General features: G+C 45.0%; 1 protein-coding gene across 1 annotated transcript in view; it reads right to left on the reverse strand.

The window, feature by feature from the left end:
* LOC115475638 (multidrug resistance-associated protein 1-like) overlaps nucleotides 1-8,334 on the reverse strand; it is a 181,862-nt gene extending 173,528 nt beyond the window's left edge. Inside the window, exon 1 of the mRNA XM_030211527.1 lies at nucleotides 8,196-8,334. Coding sequence (XP_030067387.1) covers nucleotides 8,196-8,237 — 42 coding nt within the window. The 5' untranslated portion in view covers nucleotides 8,238-8,334. The remainder of the gene's footprint in view (nucleotides 1-8,195) is intronic.
* Between the last annotated feature and the right edge of the window lie 11,363 nt (nucleotides 8,335-19,697).

Consider the following 19,697-nt stretch of genomic DNA (forward strand, 5'->3'; position numbering starts at 1 on the left):
ACCTGCTATGAGTGGGAAAGCGCGGGGTACAAATGTAAGAAAAATAAAAATAAATGTCTGATTTTTAGCGATAATGGAAACCAAGGACGCCCATCTCAAAAATGACCAAATGCAAGCCCTTTGGTCATGTGAGGAGTCAGTATTCGTAGTGCACTGGTCCCCCTCATATGCCAGGACACCAACCGGGCACCCTAGGGGGCACTGCAGTGGACTTCACAAATTGATCCCAGGTACATAGCTCCCTTACTTTGAGACTGGCACAAAATATTTTTAAAGATGTTTTTTGAGGGTCGGAGGGGGTTACACTGGGGGAGTAAGGGGAAGTGATCCCCGATTCTCTCCGGTGGTCATCTGGTCAGTTTGGGCACCTTTTTGTGGCTTGGTCGTAAGAAAAACAGGGCCATGTAAAGTCATCCAAGTGCTCGTCAGGGACACCCTTTTTTTTCCATTATAGGTCAAGGACGCCCACGTGTTAGGCACGCCCAAGTGCCGCTTTCGCTACGTCTCCGACACTCCCTCATGAACTTTGGTTGTCCCGCGACGGAAAGCAGTTGGGGATGCCCAAAATCAGCTTTCGATTATGCTGATTGGGGCGACCCTGTAAGGACGCCCATCTTCCGATTTGTGTCAAAAGATGGGCATCCTTCTCTTTTGAAAATTAGCCTGACAGTGGTATAAGGAGATACCATGACCCAGTTGAAGGGATGAATGACTAAGTAACAACTGCAGACAGATGAAGGTGTGCCAAGGACATCTTTAGCCTCGTCTATGATAGCAGAAGCACCAGAGGATAAAAGAATGGATTTTGTCTGCTGGGCTTAGCCCAGTGGGAAAACAGAATCCTTTTAAATTGACAGAATCCATGAGTGGATGGTCAACAGGCTGCAAGAATCTCTAAATGCCTGTGAGCAAGGAAGGCCAGTCAGTAGACTCCGCTTAACCTCCATGCTGTTAGAGATAGACCGGGGGATGGGGTGGGGTGGGTGGAGACCACTTTGGTGCTATGTTAGAAGAGATGGCTTATGTCCCAGTGGGATCAACTGGTCTATCTACATGGAGAGAAGTTGAACCAGATTTGTCTGGGTCAGTTCAGGGCAAATCAGGATAACTTGTGCCCCATCTTGGTAAATCTTCTGAAGGACCAAAGAAAATCAGAGGTATGACAGGAAAACACTAAAATGACCTTCACTCTTGGAGATGGCAAAGGCATCATCACACTGCAGGGGTTTGGACATATAGATCAGAAGGTGGGACACTTGGCATTATGTTGGTTAGTGAAGAGGTTGAGTACTTGATGACCCCAGCACTGAAATAGTACAGGGTCTAGGGATTACTCGGAAGGATCCAGCTTGCAGCTGAGCAAGTCTATGATCAGACTGTGTTCTCCTGGGAGATGTCTCACCTGTATGAGATTTGGGATGTCAGTGGCTAGATTCTAAATGCAGATATCATCCCAGCATAGGTGTAGAGATTTGGAGCCTCCTTGCCTGTTGACATAAAATATAGCTACCTGATGTCTATGCAGTTCAAAACAGTTCTGTCAGATCCAGAGCATGAAAGTACATAAAGAATAGAAGACTGCCCTAAGCTTGAGAAGCATTGTTAATGAGAATTAATTGTGGCTATGGCAGCTGAAAGGAGAGTCCAGTGGTTAAGTTCTCAGACCAGACCCACAATTGAAGGGACTTCTTGATGGTGGAAAGAAATAGAATTCTCTGATAAAGGCTAGTAGGGTTCTAGCAACTGTTCATATCTATCAACTATGTCCAGCAGGTGGAAGAATTCTTTTGGGTTTCTGAGTCTCCAGAACCAGGTATGGGGGGAGGATGCTACCAGTACTGCAAGAGGAGTGCTGCCTCAATTCTGTCTTGTGAAGGGTCGCTTCGTGGTTTCTTTTTTGTTAAAGCTAAAGGAAATCTGTCATTGAAGTGGTGCTATCATGCTGATATTATTTTATTTTATTTGCATTTGTTTTCTGCCATGGCGGACAGGAGGAGAATTGTGTCAGTACTAGAGCCCACATATGCTCTAGTACCAACACAAGCTTCTCTTGAGCTTGGGAAAGCACATCAGCACCCTGGATGCATCCAAGAATGACACTAGATGGTGTGCCTACATATCCCCTACATTTCTGCAGTGAACACCTAGCACTCAAAACAGCAACCATCTATGAAAAGACGACACTGCGAATACAACATCAAGCTCTAGAACACCAATACACATCCATATCCAGAAGCCCCCCTCATAGGTCCAATTCATCTCCCCTCTCTTCCTCATGGGTCCAATGCATCTCCCCCTCCTCCCCATGGGTCCAATGCATCTCCCCCCTCCCCTCCAGCCATCCCTCCGTCCCTCCCTCTCGCCTTCCCCATGGGTCCAGTGCATCTCCCCCTCCCCTCCGGCCAGCCCTCCATCCCTCCCTCTCTCCTCCCCATGGGTCCAGTGCATCTCCCCCCTCCCCTCCAGCCAGCCCTCCATCCCTCCCTCTCTCCTCCCCATGGGTCCAGTGCATCTCCCCTCTCCCCTCCAGCCAGCCAGCCCTCCCTCTCTCCTCCCCATGGGTCCAGTGCCTCACCTCCTTCCCTCCAGGAAGCCCTCCCATCTAACCCCCACCCTCCATGGGTCCAGCGCTTCCCTCCCTTCAGCCTCCCTCCCGCAGGACCAGCAGCGTTCCCCATGGTCTAGTGCTCTGTCTCCCTCCCCTCCCACCGCAGTAACTCTATATTATGCAGCCGACATCAATCTCCACAGGCCCCGGAGAAGGCCGATGGAGATCGCCGTCATCTAAATAAGGTTATAGCTACTGCGGCTGCATACAATTATAGCTACTGCGGAGGGGGGAGGGGTAAGGAAGAAGGAAGAAGGCAGACACAGATGCCAAATCTGTGGGAGCAGTAGCCGTGGTTTGTTTTGTACCATGGAAACAAAGCTATTTACTGTTCCCACGGGGCAGTAAAACGTTTTGCTCCTGCACCCACTGTAAACGTTCCAATTTTTCTCCTGCTACAGAGTGTCATTCTCTAGCTTACACTGAAGTTTCTTCATAATACATAAACCACCTTACTGACTTGACAGGTAGCCAAAGTGGTATGCAAATACAAAGTAAAACAAAAAATTACATTAAAATAAAGAACAAACAAATATTTGGTTTTACTTTTAAAGTGTTGCTTATTTTGGCATAGTTACCATTCATATGGTTAGTCCCACTTACAAGCCAGGTAACAAAACACTTAAATGACCCTGAATTTCTCTTTCAACAGAAAAGCAGCTCTGGAATTGAGGGGTCATAGGAAGAAGGTGAAAAAAATGAGAGACTCAGAATAATCTATGAAGTTATTTCCTTACAGAAAGGGTAGCAGATATGTGGAACAACTTGCCAGTGGAGGTGGTAGGGACAAGGACAGTATCTGAATTCAAAAAAGCATGTTACAAGTACAAAGAATCTCTGAGGGAGCGGAAGAGATTGTACAGCTAGGCAACTGGTGTGAATGAATAGACTTGAAAGACCACATGGTCCTTATCTGACATCTTTTTCTGTTTCTATATCCTGTAGCTCTATTATAAGACTAATGCAATTAGCATTGTATAGATAGTAATTGCCAATTTACAGGATGGAATTCAAAGGCACTACTTAATAAAAAGAGCAAGAATTTGCAGTTACCATGCATGAACCACAAAAATTAACTGCAAAAATTCTCTGGTAACTGTTGAGAATATACATTTGCTAACTTCCTAGAAAGTACCTGGGGAGATCAGGGCATATAGCTGTTCACCAGTTATCAAATATAACTTTTTTTTTTTTTTACAGGGTTTCAGGAAAGAGCTTTATCTCTCTCTCTCTCTCTTCTCCCGGCCTGAAACTGAAGGCAAAAGCCAGCACTCTAAAGGAAATTAGCTCCTGGGCCAATCAGAGCCCAGTCAACAAGACTTAAAAGTATACTGCTGCTTGCTTCCTGCTGTGTTAAAGAAAAAGAACATTCAGTTCCCTGTAACAGCTTTCAGCAAGCAAACACCTGCTGGCCAAATAGGAGAAATATACTTCAGGATATAAGGCAGAAAAATATCCAATAAATTTTACAGAATTAAAACACAATGTTAGTGTTATAATTGATCCAATTGATCCATATTTTAGTTACCTGTATTGTTTGCTGATTACACATTTGTTGTTCATTGTTCCAGTGTGACAATAAACCTGTTTAGTTTGTTGACTCTGCTGTCTAGACTGTTAAAGAATCCTGGTGGTTTGTGTGCTGGGTCTTTGAGTGCTTTCTGGGAACTGTGGTTCCACTGGGAGCGTGGCCCCAGTAACCTAGAAATCACTGGGGATAATTTGAGAGCGAGAGACTCGCCGAGAGGCGGTTGTGACCCAGCCGGTGGGAGAAGGGTGCTAGTATAGAGTACAAGCAGCAGGTGGACCTGAGCTGTGCTGGGGATAGACCCTCTACGTGGCCACAAGGTAACCCCAGGCGGGTGGCTAGGCATTTTGTAACAGTGATGCAGTTAGCTACAATGCAATTATTTACAACTATTCAGTTAACCTCTACGTTAACTGCAAAGAGGACTGTTCACTCATTCTTTGCCCCATTTTACTTTAGCTATTAATGAAAAAATTATCAAGCACCAACAGTTTGTGTTAATTGCTGCCTTAAAATGTAATACAGCTTAGTAAAGAGGGTCCCAAAAATATTAAAGGGGTCTTTTACTAAAGTGTGTTAAGTTTTTGTGCTTAGTGCATCTTAACAGCATATGTTAGTGCATGCTAAGTGCAACAACTGTGTGCTAATTGTTGGGGGAATGTCCAGTATGTCCTCAGCAACTACTGCACTGAAAGGTTCATTAGCATGTGTACACGTTTGTCAATTAGTGTGACATACTTAGCGCCTCCCATCAAGGAAGCAGTATGTGTTCCTGTGCTAACAGCAAGAACAGAGCAGCAAAAGCCGAAGCAAAATACTCTGCATAAACACCACAAGCAACCAAAGCAAAGAGGAGATAGTCCAAGGAAAGAGGAATCTGAAGTTCAGCCTCAAAGTGATTGCACATTAGCATTCGTCAGGGGTCTGTGAACACATATAAAACAATAAACTGAAGGAGACTGGTGTGCCGAAACCTGGCCGAGTTGGGTCATCTTTTAATAAATCTATTTGAGGCTGAACTTGAGATTCCTCTTTCCTTGGACTACCCCCACTTTGAAGAGACTTAAGACCCCAGCATTTTAATTCACTGTGAAACAGAGGGTAATTTAAAAGGGGGGATGATTAAAAAGGGCAAATAGATGTATATTTATGCACTATTTCATAAAGATCAGAGGTGCGTATGCACCTTTACAAAATACTAGCCTAAGTGGCAGAAATCGCACCTACATTGCAGGTGCAGATAAATACACCTGCTCTCAAGAAGGGTACAAAGGTCCATGCCTAGATTATGTGTGTACATATTTAAATTAGCATATTGTATAATTTATGCATGCCTGCTGGCAATGTACACGTCATGTCAGTACTGGTCATAATTTTATAACAGGTCCTATTTATGTGAAAATGAATTTATAACATTACCACCACCCCCCACCCAAGAAGTCTACAGCCTGTCACTTTCTGATCACTCTATAACAATTGCATTCCAGCCCCTCTAGTGGCATAGCCATGGGTGGACCTAGGTGTACAAAGGTCCACCTACTTTGGACTCAGGCCAACCCAGCAACTATGTGGCTGGCAAGGATCCCCAAGCCCCGCCAGATGAAGTCTCCAGACATCTCTCCCTCTAAGAGATCGGGAGGGGATGTCACTTAACGCCACTCCCCCATACCTTTAAATCTTTTAATTCTTCACCGGCAGCCACATATTCTCCCTGCTTGAGCCAGCCTGAGCTTTCCCTCTGACAACTTCGTGTCTGCGGAACCAGGAAGTTATATCAGAGAGAAGGCTTGGCCCCAACAAGCAAGGGGAATGAACTGCTGCTCTCTACCAGCTAAAACCTAAAGGATTTTAAGGTACCGTGGCAGAGGGCAGGTCGAGGAAGTGATGTGATCCCCCTAATTGCCTGGGGGAGGGAGCAGGGTGGTTGTACTCACCCACTTATTAGGATTTATTTACCGCCTTTTTGAAGGAATTCACTCAAGGCGGTGTACAGTAAGAATAGATCAAACATCAGCAATAGGCAATTACAGCAATAAAAATATTCAAGTAACAATACTAAGTATGGCACGGTATACTACTTGCAATGACTACACAATACGTAATAGAACATTATCATTGGTAGTGAAGGGTAAGGCAAAGTTGTAACATATAGATGAGTAAGAAAGTAGGCAGAATTAGAAAGTAAGGTGACTGATTTGAAGAAAGTTGCACATGAGGTCAGAGAGATGGTTAAATATTATCTCAGCTAGGGTAGGAGTGGATAAACATGTCCCGTTGCATTATATGCAGCCCGAGTCAATCCTTGTGTGTGTGAACGAGACTAAAAAGTTAGTTACTTCTTCCATTAAAGGCTTGGTTGAAGAGCCAAGCTTTCACCTTCCTGAAGTACAGATACAGAGTGTGAGGGCTACTCCGGAGAAAGCTCGCTTGCGGGTATCATATCGTGTAATGTCTTTTGGAGAGGGTGCAGTTAGTGAAAGTCCTTAGGAGGACCTTAGTGTCCTTGGCGTTGTGTGGAGAATTATCTTATTCTCAGATACTCAGGGCAGTTTCCTTTCAGGGCCTTGAAGATCAGACAGAGTTTTAAATTTAGCCCTGTACTGTACTGGTAGCCAATGACGTTTTTGCAAAAATGGTGTGATGTGATCACATCGCTTGCAACCTTCTATGAGTCTTGCTGGAGCTGGTGCAGGCCCTTTGTAGTCAGACCATTGTATAGTGCATTGCAGTAATCCAGTCTTGATGTTACCGTGGCATGCACAACTGGGATAAGATTTACCTTCTCAACGTAAGAAGAGAAGCAGCGTAGCTGTTGCAAATAGTAGAAGCAGCTCTTGAAGGTTGTTTGGATTTGGGGAATCAGAGTAAGTGTTGAATCTAACTGTATTCCAAGGTTCCTGACTTGTGATTTGAGGGGGAGTTCAAACTTCCCAAAAGGGATTTTGATGTCAGGTATGTATCCACTTGTGTTAGGGACCAAGCGCAGCTCGGTTTTACATGGGTTCAGGCAAAGTTAGAGCTCAAGCCCCCCCACCCCCTCCCAAATTGGGTGTCTGGCTATGCTCCTGTGTCCCTCTCCTCCAATTCCATATTATTGGAAAGCATTTTATGATTCACTTGTATTTTCTGGAAGACATTTTTATGTACTAATGGACAGAGTACAACACCCCAAAACTAATAAACATACTAAAGGAAATAAAAGGTACTTTTATTAGCTTTATTTTTAAAAAAAAACCTTGTCATGGGTATTTGTAAACTAGATATCTCGTGGCACTCTAAATTACCAGTGTTTGCTATACTGAAACCACAGACGCACTTCCCTGGCTGGTACTGACAGATAGTGTTGGGTCACCCGAGGTCATCAACCTAGTACCATTTGTTTTAAACTACTGTCAATTACTTCCTTTCTCCCGACTGCAGGTTGGGAGGCACTTCTGGCCCTATCATCTCTCTAAATATTTAACAAAAATGTAGTTGAATATGTTTTCAAAATCCAGCATTTTACGCTAAGATACAATAAGATAAACTGCGTCCACCAACGCCCCAAAAAGGTACTAAACAGCATCTGAAAACTTAATAGGCACAAACCTCACCGTCCGTGCTGTCTAACTCCACCAAACGGGGGAGGGAGTCCCCACAAACCCCCAGGAGCCAACTTTTCAAAACGATCGAGGGCATTAAATACAACCCCCTCCCTAAACACATGGGAGTGTTTAAGCACCTGCACAGCTAAAAGGTATCCTAACAAAGCCCACGAACAAGCCATGTCATGGATCAGAACGCTACGCTTCTGATGGAGAAGAGGAGCTGCTTCAAGAAAGGAAAGAGGTGGACGAAAATGCTAAACCAGACAAGCACAGGGTGGTACTGGCCAGTTAAGCTGCTTTCGAAGCTATCTGGAGGCAAACGGAAAACTCCAGACTCTTCAGCCGTAAAAACCATCCAAATGTCAAGGGCAGGCCACAAGACAGCAGCCTCAGTCAACGCACTCGCTCAACAACCTATTTGTTGAAATGGAAAACAACAAACAAAAAAACCAGAAGGCACAGCTCGTCTTACCCAGAGTGACTCGGCCCTATTTGTGTCGCAGAACGCCTCCATCCCCACCGCCGTAGCCTCACGCGCCGGCTTCACGCTGTAAAGCCGAGCGGCCACCAGCTGCGTGCGCTGCTGTGCTTCCCAGCTTTTGCGACCGCAGGCAGCAGCACCGCGCGGATCCCCAGGCCAGCGAGCCGGCTGACTCGCTTGCTGATTGGTTGCCGCTTGCCGCTTGCCGCTTGCCGCTTGCCGGCCGCTTTGTGACGAAATCCCTGAGAACGCTTCGACGTCAGTGTTTCTTCTGCTAGCTAGCTAGTGCTGCTGATATGATAAGTTGTCTTTAAACAGCGAGGTAAACAGGAGATGGTGCAGGGACGGGTTCTCAATTTGAAGACGAATTTTGGGCTACTACATCTTAAACGATTTTCCACAGGGATGCCCAACTCCTGTAACATTTATTATTATCATTATTGCATAGACAAAATAATCAAGTTCCTATCTGACATCTTTTTTTCTCAGTTAGTTTCAAGAGCCCAGAGCTGGCTAAGAACCTTACCAAGGTCCATTGAGCCCAGAATCTATTCCACTCCACTCATATAATTCCTGCTGCTCGCAGAAGAGAAACAGGAAAGAAACCTGTACGTAAATCAAACAGAATATTCCCCCCCCCCCCCCCCCCCCCCAAAGTAGAGGAAGACAGCAACACACGTGTAAGGAGAATAGTCTTTAATCCAGCGGTTCCCAAATCTGGTCCTGATCTGGAGGCACCCCCAGTCACAGAGGCGCAGACAGGTTTTGATTTCAGGGGTAGCCGGCTTTTATAAAATAGGCGCTGGTTGGTATCAGCTAGACAGCAGTGTCTGTGTTGTTGCTCAGGGGCTGTAGTGGGCAATGATAAATACAGACTGTCTCTGTTGCTTGCGTCCTGCCAACAAGGAAACAGTAAGTTGCATCAGGGGGCAGGACACAGAAGAGACCCCTGGACTGGCCAGAGCAGGCAACCTGTCTTAACTACAAATAAAAATATTCAAATTGTGACCATCACCTCAGCAATAGCACACACATTCTTTCCACTGCTAGACACCTTGTTTAAATCAGATGGGCTTTTGTTTGTGTGGTGACTCTACAGGATGTAAGGAACACTAGTCTTGAGAATTTTTATTTTGGGTGACAAGGTGGCCCTTGCCCAAGAACCTATTTTCAAATAGGGCTAGACACTTTTTGAAATAACACAAACCCCTGCAAAAAGACATCCAAAACCTATACTGAAAACTTACCACACCATAACAGCCCTAACCCACCTATGAAAAGATGGTGCTATAAATATTACAGTGGGACCTAGAGAAGTGTTTTCCTAGGTGGTCCTGGAGTACCCCCTTGCCATTCAAGTTTTCAGGCTAGCCACAATAAATTTGCATGAAAAAGATTTGCATGTAATGGAGGCAGTATATGCAAATCAATGTCATGCATATTTATTGTGGAAAGCCTGACTGGCAAGGGGGTACTCCAGGACTGCCCTAGAACACAAAACTTACCACACCATAACTGCCCTAACCCACCTATCAGAAGACAGTGCTATATATATTACACTGGGCCCTGGAGCACCAATATACCTACTATTGGGAAACTGGAACAAGCTGCATTGTTGCACACTAGCAGCAAGGGCAAGAGCAATGGAAGGCCACACCTGCCCTACCCCACTAGACATCAGGGATATTCCAAGATATGCCCAAGAGAAGCCTAAGTGAGGGTGGAGGGGTCTTTTATGAGGGGGGGGGGGGGGGGATTTTCCAAATGGGAGGGCCTGTGATTGGGGGAACTTCCAGGTGGGAGTCTTTTATTGGAGGGAGTTTCCATGTCAGGGCCCTTAATTTGAAGGGGGTATAGGGAGCAGCTGTTACTTTGGGTGGCCTCTTTAAGATGTGCTGAAAGGGGGGGGGTCAAGATGGCGATGCACCCGGTCGCTTGGTAAAACGCTCCGAGGACGTTGAGACCTTTTCGCTGCTATCTTTTTTCTGGTTTTCGTCTGAAATTTTGAATTTTCCTGTAAACATGCCGCGCACAAAAAGGAAAGGTTTAATGAGAGTGGGAATCCCGCCTACCTCATCCTCGTCGCCACTTCAGCCAACTCTAGAGCGTTTCCTGACCGGAGGCACCCAGTTAAGGATGGGAGAGACGGGACCCGCAGTGGAGAAGCCCGGAGAAGAGGACTCTCCACCGGGAAATATATCTTTATCCCCTCCCTCAGCTTCAAAAATACCTCCATGTCCAGCAGTGGCTGCATTAAAGAAAGGTGAAGCGAACACCGCCGGAAGTGCGATGTGTGAGCTCCCTGGTGGGGATTCTGAACTGCAGCATAAGCCTCTGGTGTTAGAGTCCCCGGATTCTTCAGGGAACTCAGGAAAATCTACGGAGGTGAACCTGGAAAGGATATGGCTGATGTTGAAGAAAATGGATACCTCTATTCAAGAATCCCGAGGAGAAGTAAATGCTTTGGCCTCTAGATTTGGAGAATTACAAGGTATGGTCGAAACAGTAAAAGATGAGCTTTCAATAAGAGTTAAAACTTTACAAGAAGAAGTAGACCAACTCTCAGAATTTAAAACTGCTGTTGTAAAAGATTAATTTTTTCTTCATAACAAAATTGAACAAATAGAAAATTACAACAGACATTTAAATTTAAGAATTTTGAACGTCCCAAAAACTCCTGGAATTTTGCCTTGAGATATGCTTAAAAGATATTCGACTGAGATCTTAAAGATGCCTCTCGAAGCATTTCCCCCAATAAATAAAATCTTCTATTTGCCACAAAGGAAAGGACAAGGGAGAAGGTGAAATTATTGAAGACAGTGGCGTACCAAGGGGGGCGGTCCGCCCCGGGTGCACGCCGCTGGGGGGGGTGCTGCGCGCCTGTCGGCTCTTCGTTTTCATGCTCCCTTTGCCCCGGAACAGGTTACTTCCTGTTCCGGGGCAGAGGGAGCATGAAATCGAAGAGCCGGCAGGCGCACGGCACCCCCCCCCCCAGCGGCGTGCACCCGGGGGGGGGGCGACGTGCTGTTCTGGGCGGGGCGCATCGTCGATCCGCCCCGGGTGTTAGCCCCCCTAGGAACTCCACTGATTGAAGATAAGAGTTTGGATCTCGAAAACGTACTGGCAATATTGGAACAATCTTCAGAGGTTATAACTGAGAGAGTGACATTATTAGTCTCGTTCGTTTTTGAACAGGACTTGAATGCAATGCTAAAATTATACTTTAGAAACTCGTCCACTCTGTTTGCTGCTGCTAAAGTTTGGATGTTTCCGGACGTTACTAAATCTACACAGCAAAGAAGAAAAATGTTTCTTGAAATGAAACAAAAAAACTTTAGACCGAGGTAGAACTTTTTATTTGGCCTACCCGTGTAAATGCATAGTCCGGTTAGGATTAACAAAGTATGTTTTCTTCTCACCAGACCAATTAAAATCCTTTCTAGATTCAAAACATTTGAAGCCTAAAGAACAAGATTGGGTGCAGCATTAAACTTTGTTTATATGATTTAATCTTCTCTAATTCCTATGACCCCCCCCCCCCCCTCAAAATTTGTGGTCTGAGGAACTAGTATAATTTTTTTCTTGATGTTAAGGAGTTAATAGCTGTAATTTACTTTATTTCTAATATTCTTTGATAATATGGGTAATGGCTATTATGTATTACATATTTTAATTTGTTATCCCATTACTGTATTGCGTTGACAATGTACAATATTACTTGTCATTTATTTTGAAATTATAAATAAATAAAACGTAAGATGTGCTGAAGCTTTGCGGCCTGATGCTCCTATGATGATAGAATATTGCTGTTTGTCAGGTTGCTCACATGCAGTTATTAATTATATATAGATATAGGAGTCAGTAATCTAATGGCTCCCTTGGTAACAAGATACAGTAAAAGTCTGATAATCCCCCCCCCCCTTAATTTGAAGATAGCAATTGTTGCTCCTTATTTTTATTTTATGAAAACTGAAATAATAAGATATTTGGATTAATATTCAGCTGCAGTGGCAAGCATGTTTTTTTTTATTTTAACATTGTTTAAAATACTTATCTTCAGCACCACTATGTATATAAATAGGTAACAATGCTGAATGTACATGGAGAGTGCTCACCACCAGCAGCTATTCATATAGCTAAGTGGTTTAACTTAGGACAGCTTTTTCTCTGTCCTAAATTTAAACCATTTAGCTTATAAGGATACTGATTGAATAGCACTGCTATATGTATAGCTAGGGATAATACCTTCACTCTACCCTGGCACTATCCAGTGCCAGAGCATTCAGAGGGACTTTCTAGCTACAAACTAAAAACTCATGGCTAAGGGATGTATACATTTAGTGGCTGCTGCGAAATGTATAAGTCCTTTTGAGTATTGATCCCATGGTTGTTTGGGCCATGGGAATAAGTGCTTTTCTTCTACTGGACACCAAGCAAACCTTGTAACTTCTACTGTGTTCTAAGAACAAATGTTTGAAAACCACTGTGAAAGAGCTTTATAAAATTATAAGGGCTATGAAACAAGTTTTGTATCCTTTCAAATAATAGTAAGACTGGGGGGTCACTGCTTGATTTAAGTATTATATTTCTTTGATTAACAGCTAAGCTATGGAATCTGTTGCTAGAGAATATGGTTAAGGCTAGTAGAACTGAGATTAAATAAAAGGTTTGTCAAGTTTCCGGAGGACAGGTCATTAATAATTATTAGCCAAGAAGACTTAGAGATCACCATCTCTTACTTCTAGGAATGAACAAGGAATAGATTGTCTCATATGGAAGCCAATGCAGAATGCTACTGCGAACCTAACTGCGCAGCTCCCATGGGTTGTACGCACAGGTTGAATGCTGTAATTGTACAGGCCTAAGGTACTGGCTAGTGAGCACACATAGGCAGTGAATGCATTTGTTTGACTTCAAAGCCATCCAAGGCAGGGAGTGTGTCCATTTCTGTCTCTACTCTTACTGTTCACTGAACGCGTACAACTCCCTTGGTGTCTCTTTATTTTCGTTCCCTGCTGCAATTCGACTGACGTCACTTCATCTCTGCTTGTGCTGCCTTCTCTCTTGACCAAAATTCTTTTTCTTTAATTCCATTTTCTCCCCACCAGTTCTTAGAGACCAACTAAAAGCTGTTATCTTGTGAGACCTGAGACTTCCTCTTGATGAGGACTATACAGTGGTGGAAATAAGTATTTGATCCCTTGCTGATTTTGTAAGTTTGCCCACTGACAAAGACATGAGCAGCCCATAATTGAAGGGTAGGTTATTGGTAACAGTGAGAGATAGCACATCACAAATTAAATCCGGAAAATCACATTGTGGAAAGTATATGAATTTATTTGCATTCTGCAGAGGGAAATAAGTATTTGATCCCCCACCAACCAGTAAGAGATCTGGCCCCTACAGACCAGGTAGATGCTCCAAATCAACTCGTTACCTGCATGACAGACAGCTGTCGGCAATGGTCACCTGTATGAAAGACACCTGTCCACAGACTCAGTGAATCAGTCAGACTCTAACCTCTACAAAATGGCCAAGAGCAAGGAGCTGTCTAAGGATGTCAGGGACAAGATCATACACCTGCACAAGGCTGGAATGGGCTACAAAACCATCAGTAAGACGCTGGGCGAGAAGGAGACAACTGTTGGTGCCATAGTAAGAAAATGGAAGAAGTACAAAATGACTGTCAATCGACAAAGATCTGGGGCTCCACGCAAAATCTCACCTCGTGGGGTATCCTTGATCATGAGGAAGGTTAGAAATCAGCCTACAACTACAAGGGGGGAACTTGTCAATGATCTCAAGGCAGCTGGGACCACTGTCACCACGAAAACCATTGGTAACACATTACGACATAACGGATTGCAATCCTGCAGTGCCCGCAAGGTCCCCCTGCTCCGGAAGGCACATGTGACGGCCCGTCTGAAGTTTGCCAGTGAACACCTGGATGATGCCGAGAGTGATTGGGAGAAGGTGCTGTGGTCAGATGAGACAAAAATTGAGCTCTTTGGCATGAACTCAACTCGCCGTGTTTGGAGGAAGAGAAATGCTGCCTATGACCCAAAGAACACCGTCCCCACTGTCAAGCATGGAGGTGGAAATGTTATGTTTTGGGGGTGTTTCTCTGCTAAGGGCACAGGACTACTTCACCGCATCAATGGGAGAATGGATGGGGCCATGTACCATACAATTCTGAGTGACAACCTCCTTCCCTCCGCCAGGGCCTTAAAAATGGGTCGTGGCTGGGTCTTCCAGCACGACAATGACCCAAAACATACAGCCAAGGCAACAAAGGAGTGGCTCAGGAAGAAGCACATTAGGGTCATGGAGTGGCCTAGCCAGTCACCAGACCTTAATCCCATTGAAAACTTATGGAGGGAGCTGAAGCTGCGAGTTGCCAAGCGACAGCCCAGAACTCTTAATGATTTAGAGATGATCTGCAAAGAGGAGTGGACCAAAATTCCTCCTGACATGTGTGCAAACCTCATCATCAACTACAGAAGACGTCTGACCGCTGTGCTTGCCAACAAGGGTTTTGCCACCAAGTATTAGGTCTTGTTTGCCAGAGGGATTAAATACTTATTTCCCTCTGCAGAATGCAAATAAATTCATATACTTTCCACAATGTGATTTTCCGGATTTAATTTGTGATGTGCTATCTCTCACTGTTACCAATAACCTACCCTTCAATTATGGGTTGCTCATGTCTTTGTCAGTGGGCAAACTTACAAAATCAGCAAGGGATCAAATACTTATTTCCACCACTGTAGGTACATTTTCCTGCAGTTGTGAGTTGATATCTCTGAGGGCCGAGATGCCTGTCTGCACTGTTTGGTTCCTGGGTGCTGGACCCCCGTGCAAACAGTGTACTTGAGTGACTCTACGCGGGAAGTGGTGGAACTGAAAATGGTAACGGAATTCAAACATGCATGGGATAAACATAAAGGAATCCTGTTCAGATGGTATGGATCCTCAGGAGCTTAGCCGAGATTGGGTGGCAGAGCCGGTGGTGAGAGGCGGGACTGGTGGTTGGCAGGCGGGGATAGTGCTGGGCAGACTTATACGGTCTGTGCCAGAGCCGGTGGTGGGAGGCGGGGATAGTGCTGGGCAGACTTATACGGTCTGTGCCAGAGCCGGTGGTGGGAGGCGGGACTGGTGGTTATGAGGCGGGGATAGTGCTGGGCAGACTTATACGGTCTGTGCCAGAGCCAGTGGTGGGAGGCGGGGCTGGTGGTTGTGGGAGGCGGGGATAGTGCTGGGCAGACTTATACGGTCTGTGCCCTGAAGAGGACAGGTACAAATCAAAGTAGGGTATACACAAAAAGTAGCACATATGAGTTTATCTTGTTGGGCAAACTGGATGAACCGTGCAGGTCTTTTTCTGCCGTCATCTACTATGTTACTATGTTACTGGCTGAGCAATGCAGAGAGGGGTTGAGTGCAGGTTTGAACTTGTGTAGAAGACATGGTCGCACATTGCATTAAAATGTATGGTCAATTTTTTGCAAGGACCAGAGCAGGCTAGAAAGGTTGCTTGAGCAGATTGCATCCCCTTTATGCAATATGCATGCTCATTTCTCTGTTTGTTTGGTTTTTTTCTAGCTAGAACAGCAGCTGAAACTTTAAAACACGTGCGGGAGGTAACATCAAAAATGTGTGCATGTCCGAACAAAAATTAAAGTGCCAGCACATTATCTGCAGCTGTTCTGCACTTAAATATCAGCCTCACAAAAAATTTATGTGTAAGAAATGTTTGCAAGGCTAAAATATTTTTGTGTGCAACAACAGCCGCAGATGTGTGCTGACAACTTAAGTATTTTCAGTTGTGTGCACAAGAAGCTGCACTTACCACTGAACCTTTGTGTGCATGAGTCTGGTCGATTATCGCTCAAATTCTGCACTCATAAAAAGTGTTCATTAGCTTTCTGCTCGGAATGGTTTTCAGCTCGTTCAATGTATTACATATCATAAAGGTTCATGTTGATACTTGTAGGTTACATTTTTTTCCACTTCTAAAAACTAAATATGAACATAATGTCTGCTAGTATTCTGATATTTCACTGTCCAAAATGTGGAGAAAACAAGACTAGTTTTTTAGTTTGTTTTGTTTTTTTTGGGGGGGTGTTTTGTGTTATATAAACAGGGCTGGCTGTCCTTGTCATTGCATTGCAGCACAGGTTAATTTTGGCTACTCTTAATGATTAAAACATTTTTTCAGTTAAGAGGATGATCACCATCCTACAGATTTAGGAGACTTGGGTGCGGTGCTACTTGATGGCTTCAACCATGGAAAATAAACACATTTTTAAGAACAATTTTTGTCCAAAAGCTTATTGCAAGTCAGAACATGGTTGTTTTTATAGCAATATACACCTGTATTTGACTAATTTAGAAAGATTAGATGGCTCCCTGCCTAGACTTATGGACCACAAAGTCATAAATAAAACTGAAAAATATATTTTTTGTATCAAAATGATTTATTTTGAATATCAGCAAGATGATTTGAAATAAAAGTCAAGTAATGATAAAATTCAAATTACAAGCTCAGAATCAGTGCTGTTTGTTCTTAGTATTCATGTTTCCTTTCATTGTTCCCTGAAGTGCAAATGCAAACCAAAGGAGCTTATTCTATAAATGAAAGTTGACACTTTCCCCCTGAGCCTCTTTCAAATTGGACCAGACACTATAGGGCTCATTTACAAAAGAGAAAACATCCAAAAATTGGCATGCATCTGTATTTGTTTGTTTTTGTTTAAAAAAAAACAAACATCTAAATTGTTATTTCGAAAACCAATTTTTTGACGTTTTTCTATGAAGTCCATCAGAAGTAAGTTCAAATTACAAGGGGGCGTGTCAGGAGCATGTTAAGGGCGGGATCTGGGCATTCCTAACACTTGGATGTTTTTCTGCCATAATGGAACAAAACAAAAACATCCAGGGCTACAAGTTGGACGTTTTGGTCTAGACCTGTTTTAATAAAAAATAAGCCACAAAAAAGTGCCTTAGATGACCTCTGGAGGAAATCAGGAATGACCTCCCTTTACACCCCCAGTGGTCACTAACGACCTCCCACCCCCCAAAAATGTGATTAAAAATATTACTTACCAGCCTCTATGCCAGCCTCAGATGTTAGAGAGAGTAATCCACCTAAGTGGATGAACACAAACTCCCACGTAAAAACAACAGTACAGAAAAAAGAGAGTGGGAAATGGACCAATGACTCCAGGACAACGGGAAATGAAATGCCAAGGAACCACTTTATTAAATGACTCGACACAAAAAAAGCTGTGTTTCGGCCAGAAGGCCTGCCTCAGGAGTCTCGGATGGTCATTCCTGCAGGTTTAAATGCTGAGATTGAATGGACTTCCTTACTATGATGTCATCAATTTTGGGTTCTGGGGTCAGCAGGCTCGGTCAGCTGATGGTTTTCGCAAATGCGCAGTAGAGACCGAACGTTCAAGGAGCAACACTCCAAACCCCGCCTCCACCAGCAGCTCCTGTACCGAACGTAATGCAGCCTCAGATGTTATACTCAGGTCCATTAGAGCAGCATGCAAGTCCCCGGAGTAGTCTAGTGGTGGGTGCCGTGCACTGCAGACAGGTGAACCGAGGCCCATACATCCTCCTGCCTTTTACACTTGTGATGAAAACTATGAGCCCTCCAAAACTCACCAGAAAACCCACTGTATCCACATACAGGTGCCCCTTTCATCCATAAGGGCTATTGTAGTGGTGTACAGTTGGGGGTAGTGGGTTTTGGGGGGCTCAGCAGACAAGATAAGGGAGCAACGGTGAGATGTGTACCAGGGAGATTTAAGTGAAGCCAAGTGCAGTGCCCCCTTGTCACAACTGTCAGGAATAGTGAGCCCTTGGACCAAAGCTGGAGCTTTGGCAGACAAATCACCTGGGCTGGCACAGGCAGGAATCAGAACAGACTGGACTAAGATAAACTAACAGACTCAACACAGGCAGGACCGAGGTAACTAAACACAATAGACGAAGCAAGGACCAGATCCAGATGAGGCAAGGAAAAGAAGGCAAAGGGGCCAGAATGGTCCAGACAGGACAAGGCAAAACTCGGAACTGGATTAAAACTGGGACTGGGACCCAGAAATGCAAGACAAGGCAACACACGGAAGTAGATTATTGGGTCCAGAAAAGGGCAAGACAAGGACAAGGCAAGAACTGGATCAGGACAGGACTAGACTGAAAGAGACAAGATAAAGCACAACTAGACAGGCAAGACAGGGCAGGAGCTAGGCAACAAAATAACAGAAGCAAGACAATACACAAGGCAGGAACAGGATTCAGGATTCTCAAACAGGCTTGGCTGGAACAGGATTCAGGAACAAGCTCAGCTTGACTGGAACCAGATTCAGGATTCTCAAACAGGGTTCAGGATTCTCGAACAGGCTTGGCTGAAACCGGGTTCAGGATTCTCAAACAGGCTTGGCTGAAACCGGGTTCAGGATTCTCAAACAGGCTTGGCTGGAACAGGGTTCAGGATTCTCAAACAGGCTTGGCAGGAAACATGATACTGAAAGGGACATGGCTTGACAGAGATCAGGGACAGAAACTAGCTCAAACACATAGCAGGGGTTGAACCTGGCTCAAACACACAACAGGAACAGCAGAAATAGAGCTCAAGAGCCAGGAAGCAAACATAGCAAGCAAAAGATTAAGCAGATTAAGTGAAGACAAACAAACAAAGAAGCAATGTGGTTACCAGCATCCACAGCTGGAAGGGAAAGGCCAGGCAGATTGAGAGGCAGCAGACCAGGGGCGTATCTGGAATCCGGCGGTAGGGGGGGCCACAGCCAGAGAGGGGGGGCACATTTTTGCCTCCCTTCCCCCCCCCCCCCCGCCGCCGCCGCCTCTCTCCACCCCCTCCCCGCCGTCAACCCTCCCCCGCTGCTTACTTTTGCTGGCGCCGAGGTCCGACCCGCAATCTCCGTTTTTCGTCTTCCTCCGTGGCCATGCTTCCAGGAAGTAACGCTGCAGTGCTGATTCGTTGAATCCAGTTCGACGTCTGACGTCAGACGCCGAACTGGATTCAACGAATCAGCACTGCAGCGTTACTTCCTGGAAGCATGGCCACGGAGGAAGACGAAAAACGGAGATTGCGGGTCGGACCTCGGCGCCAGCAAAAGTAAGCAGCGGGGGAGGGTTGACGGCGGGGAGGGGGGCCAGGGCGAAATCTGCGGGGGCCCAGGCCCCTGTGGCCCCACGCAGATACGCCCCTGCAGCAGACACACCTGCATAGTAGTGAGATAATTAAGGACAATGCTGGCTTCTACAGACTCTCAGAATTAACAGACAAGAACTACACATACAGGAAACAGAACAGGGAAAACAGGATCAAAGCTTGGCTTAACTAAACACAGAGATTGGCTTAAACATAGAACTTTATAGCAAGAGTCAAAAGCAGGGCTAGACTAAAAGCAGAAGCCAAGGGAAGTCAAACAGATACAGACACCAAGGGCAGGGTGTGGC

This window comes from Microcaecilia unicolor, chromosome 8 (assembly GCF_901765095.1).
Source record: "Microcaecilia unicolor chromosome 8, aMicUni1.1, whole genome shotgun sequence".
Classification (NCBI taxonomy): Eukaryota; Metazoa; Chordata; class Amphibia; order Gymnophiona; family Siphonopidae; genus Microcaecilia; species Microcaecilia unicolor.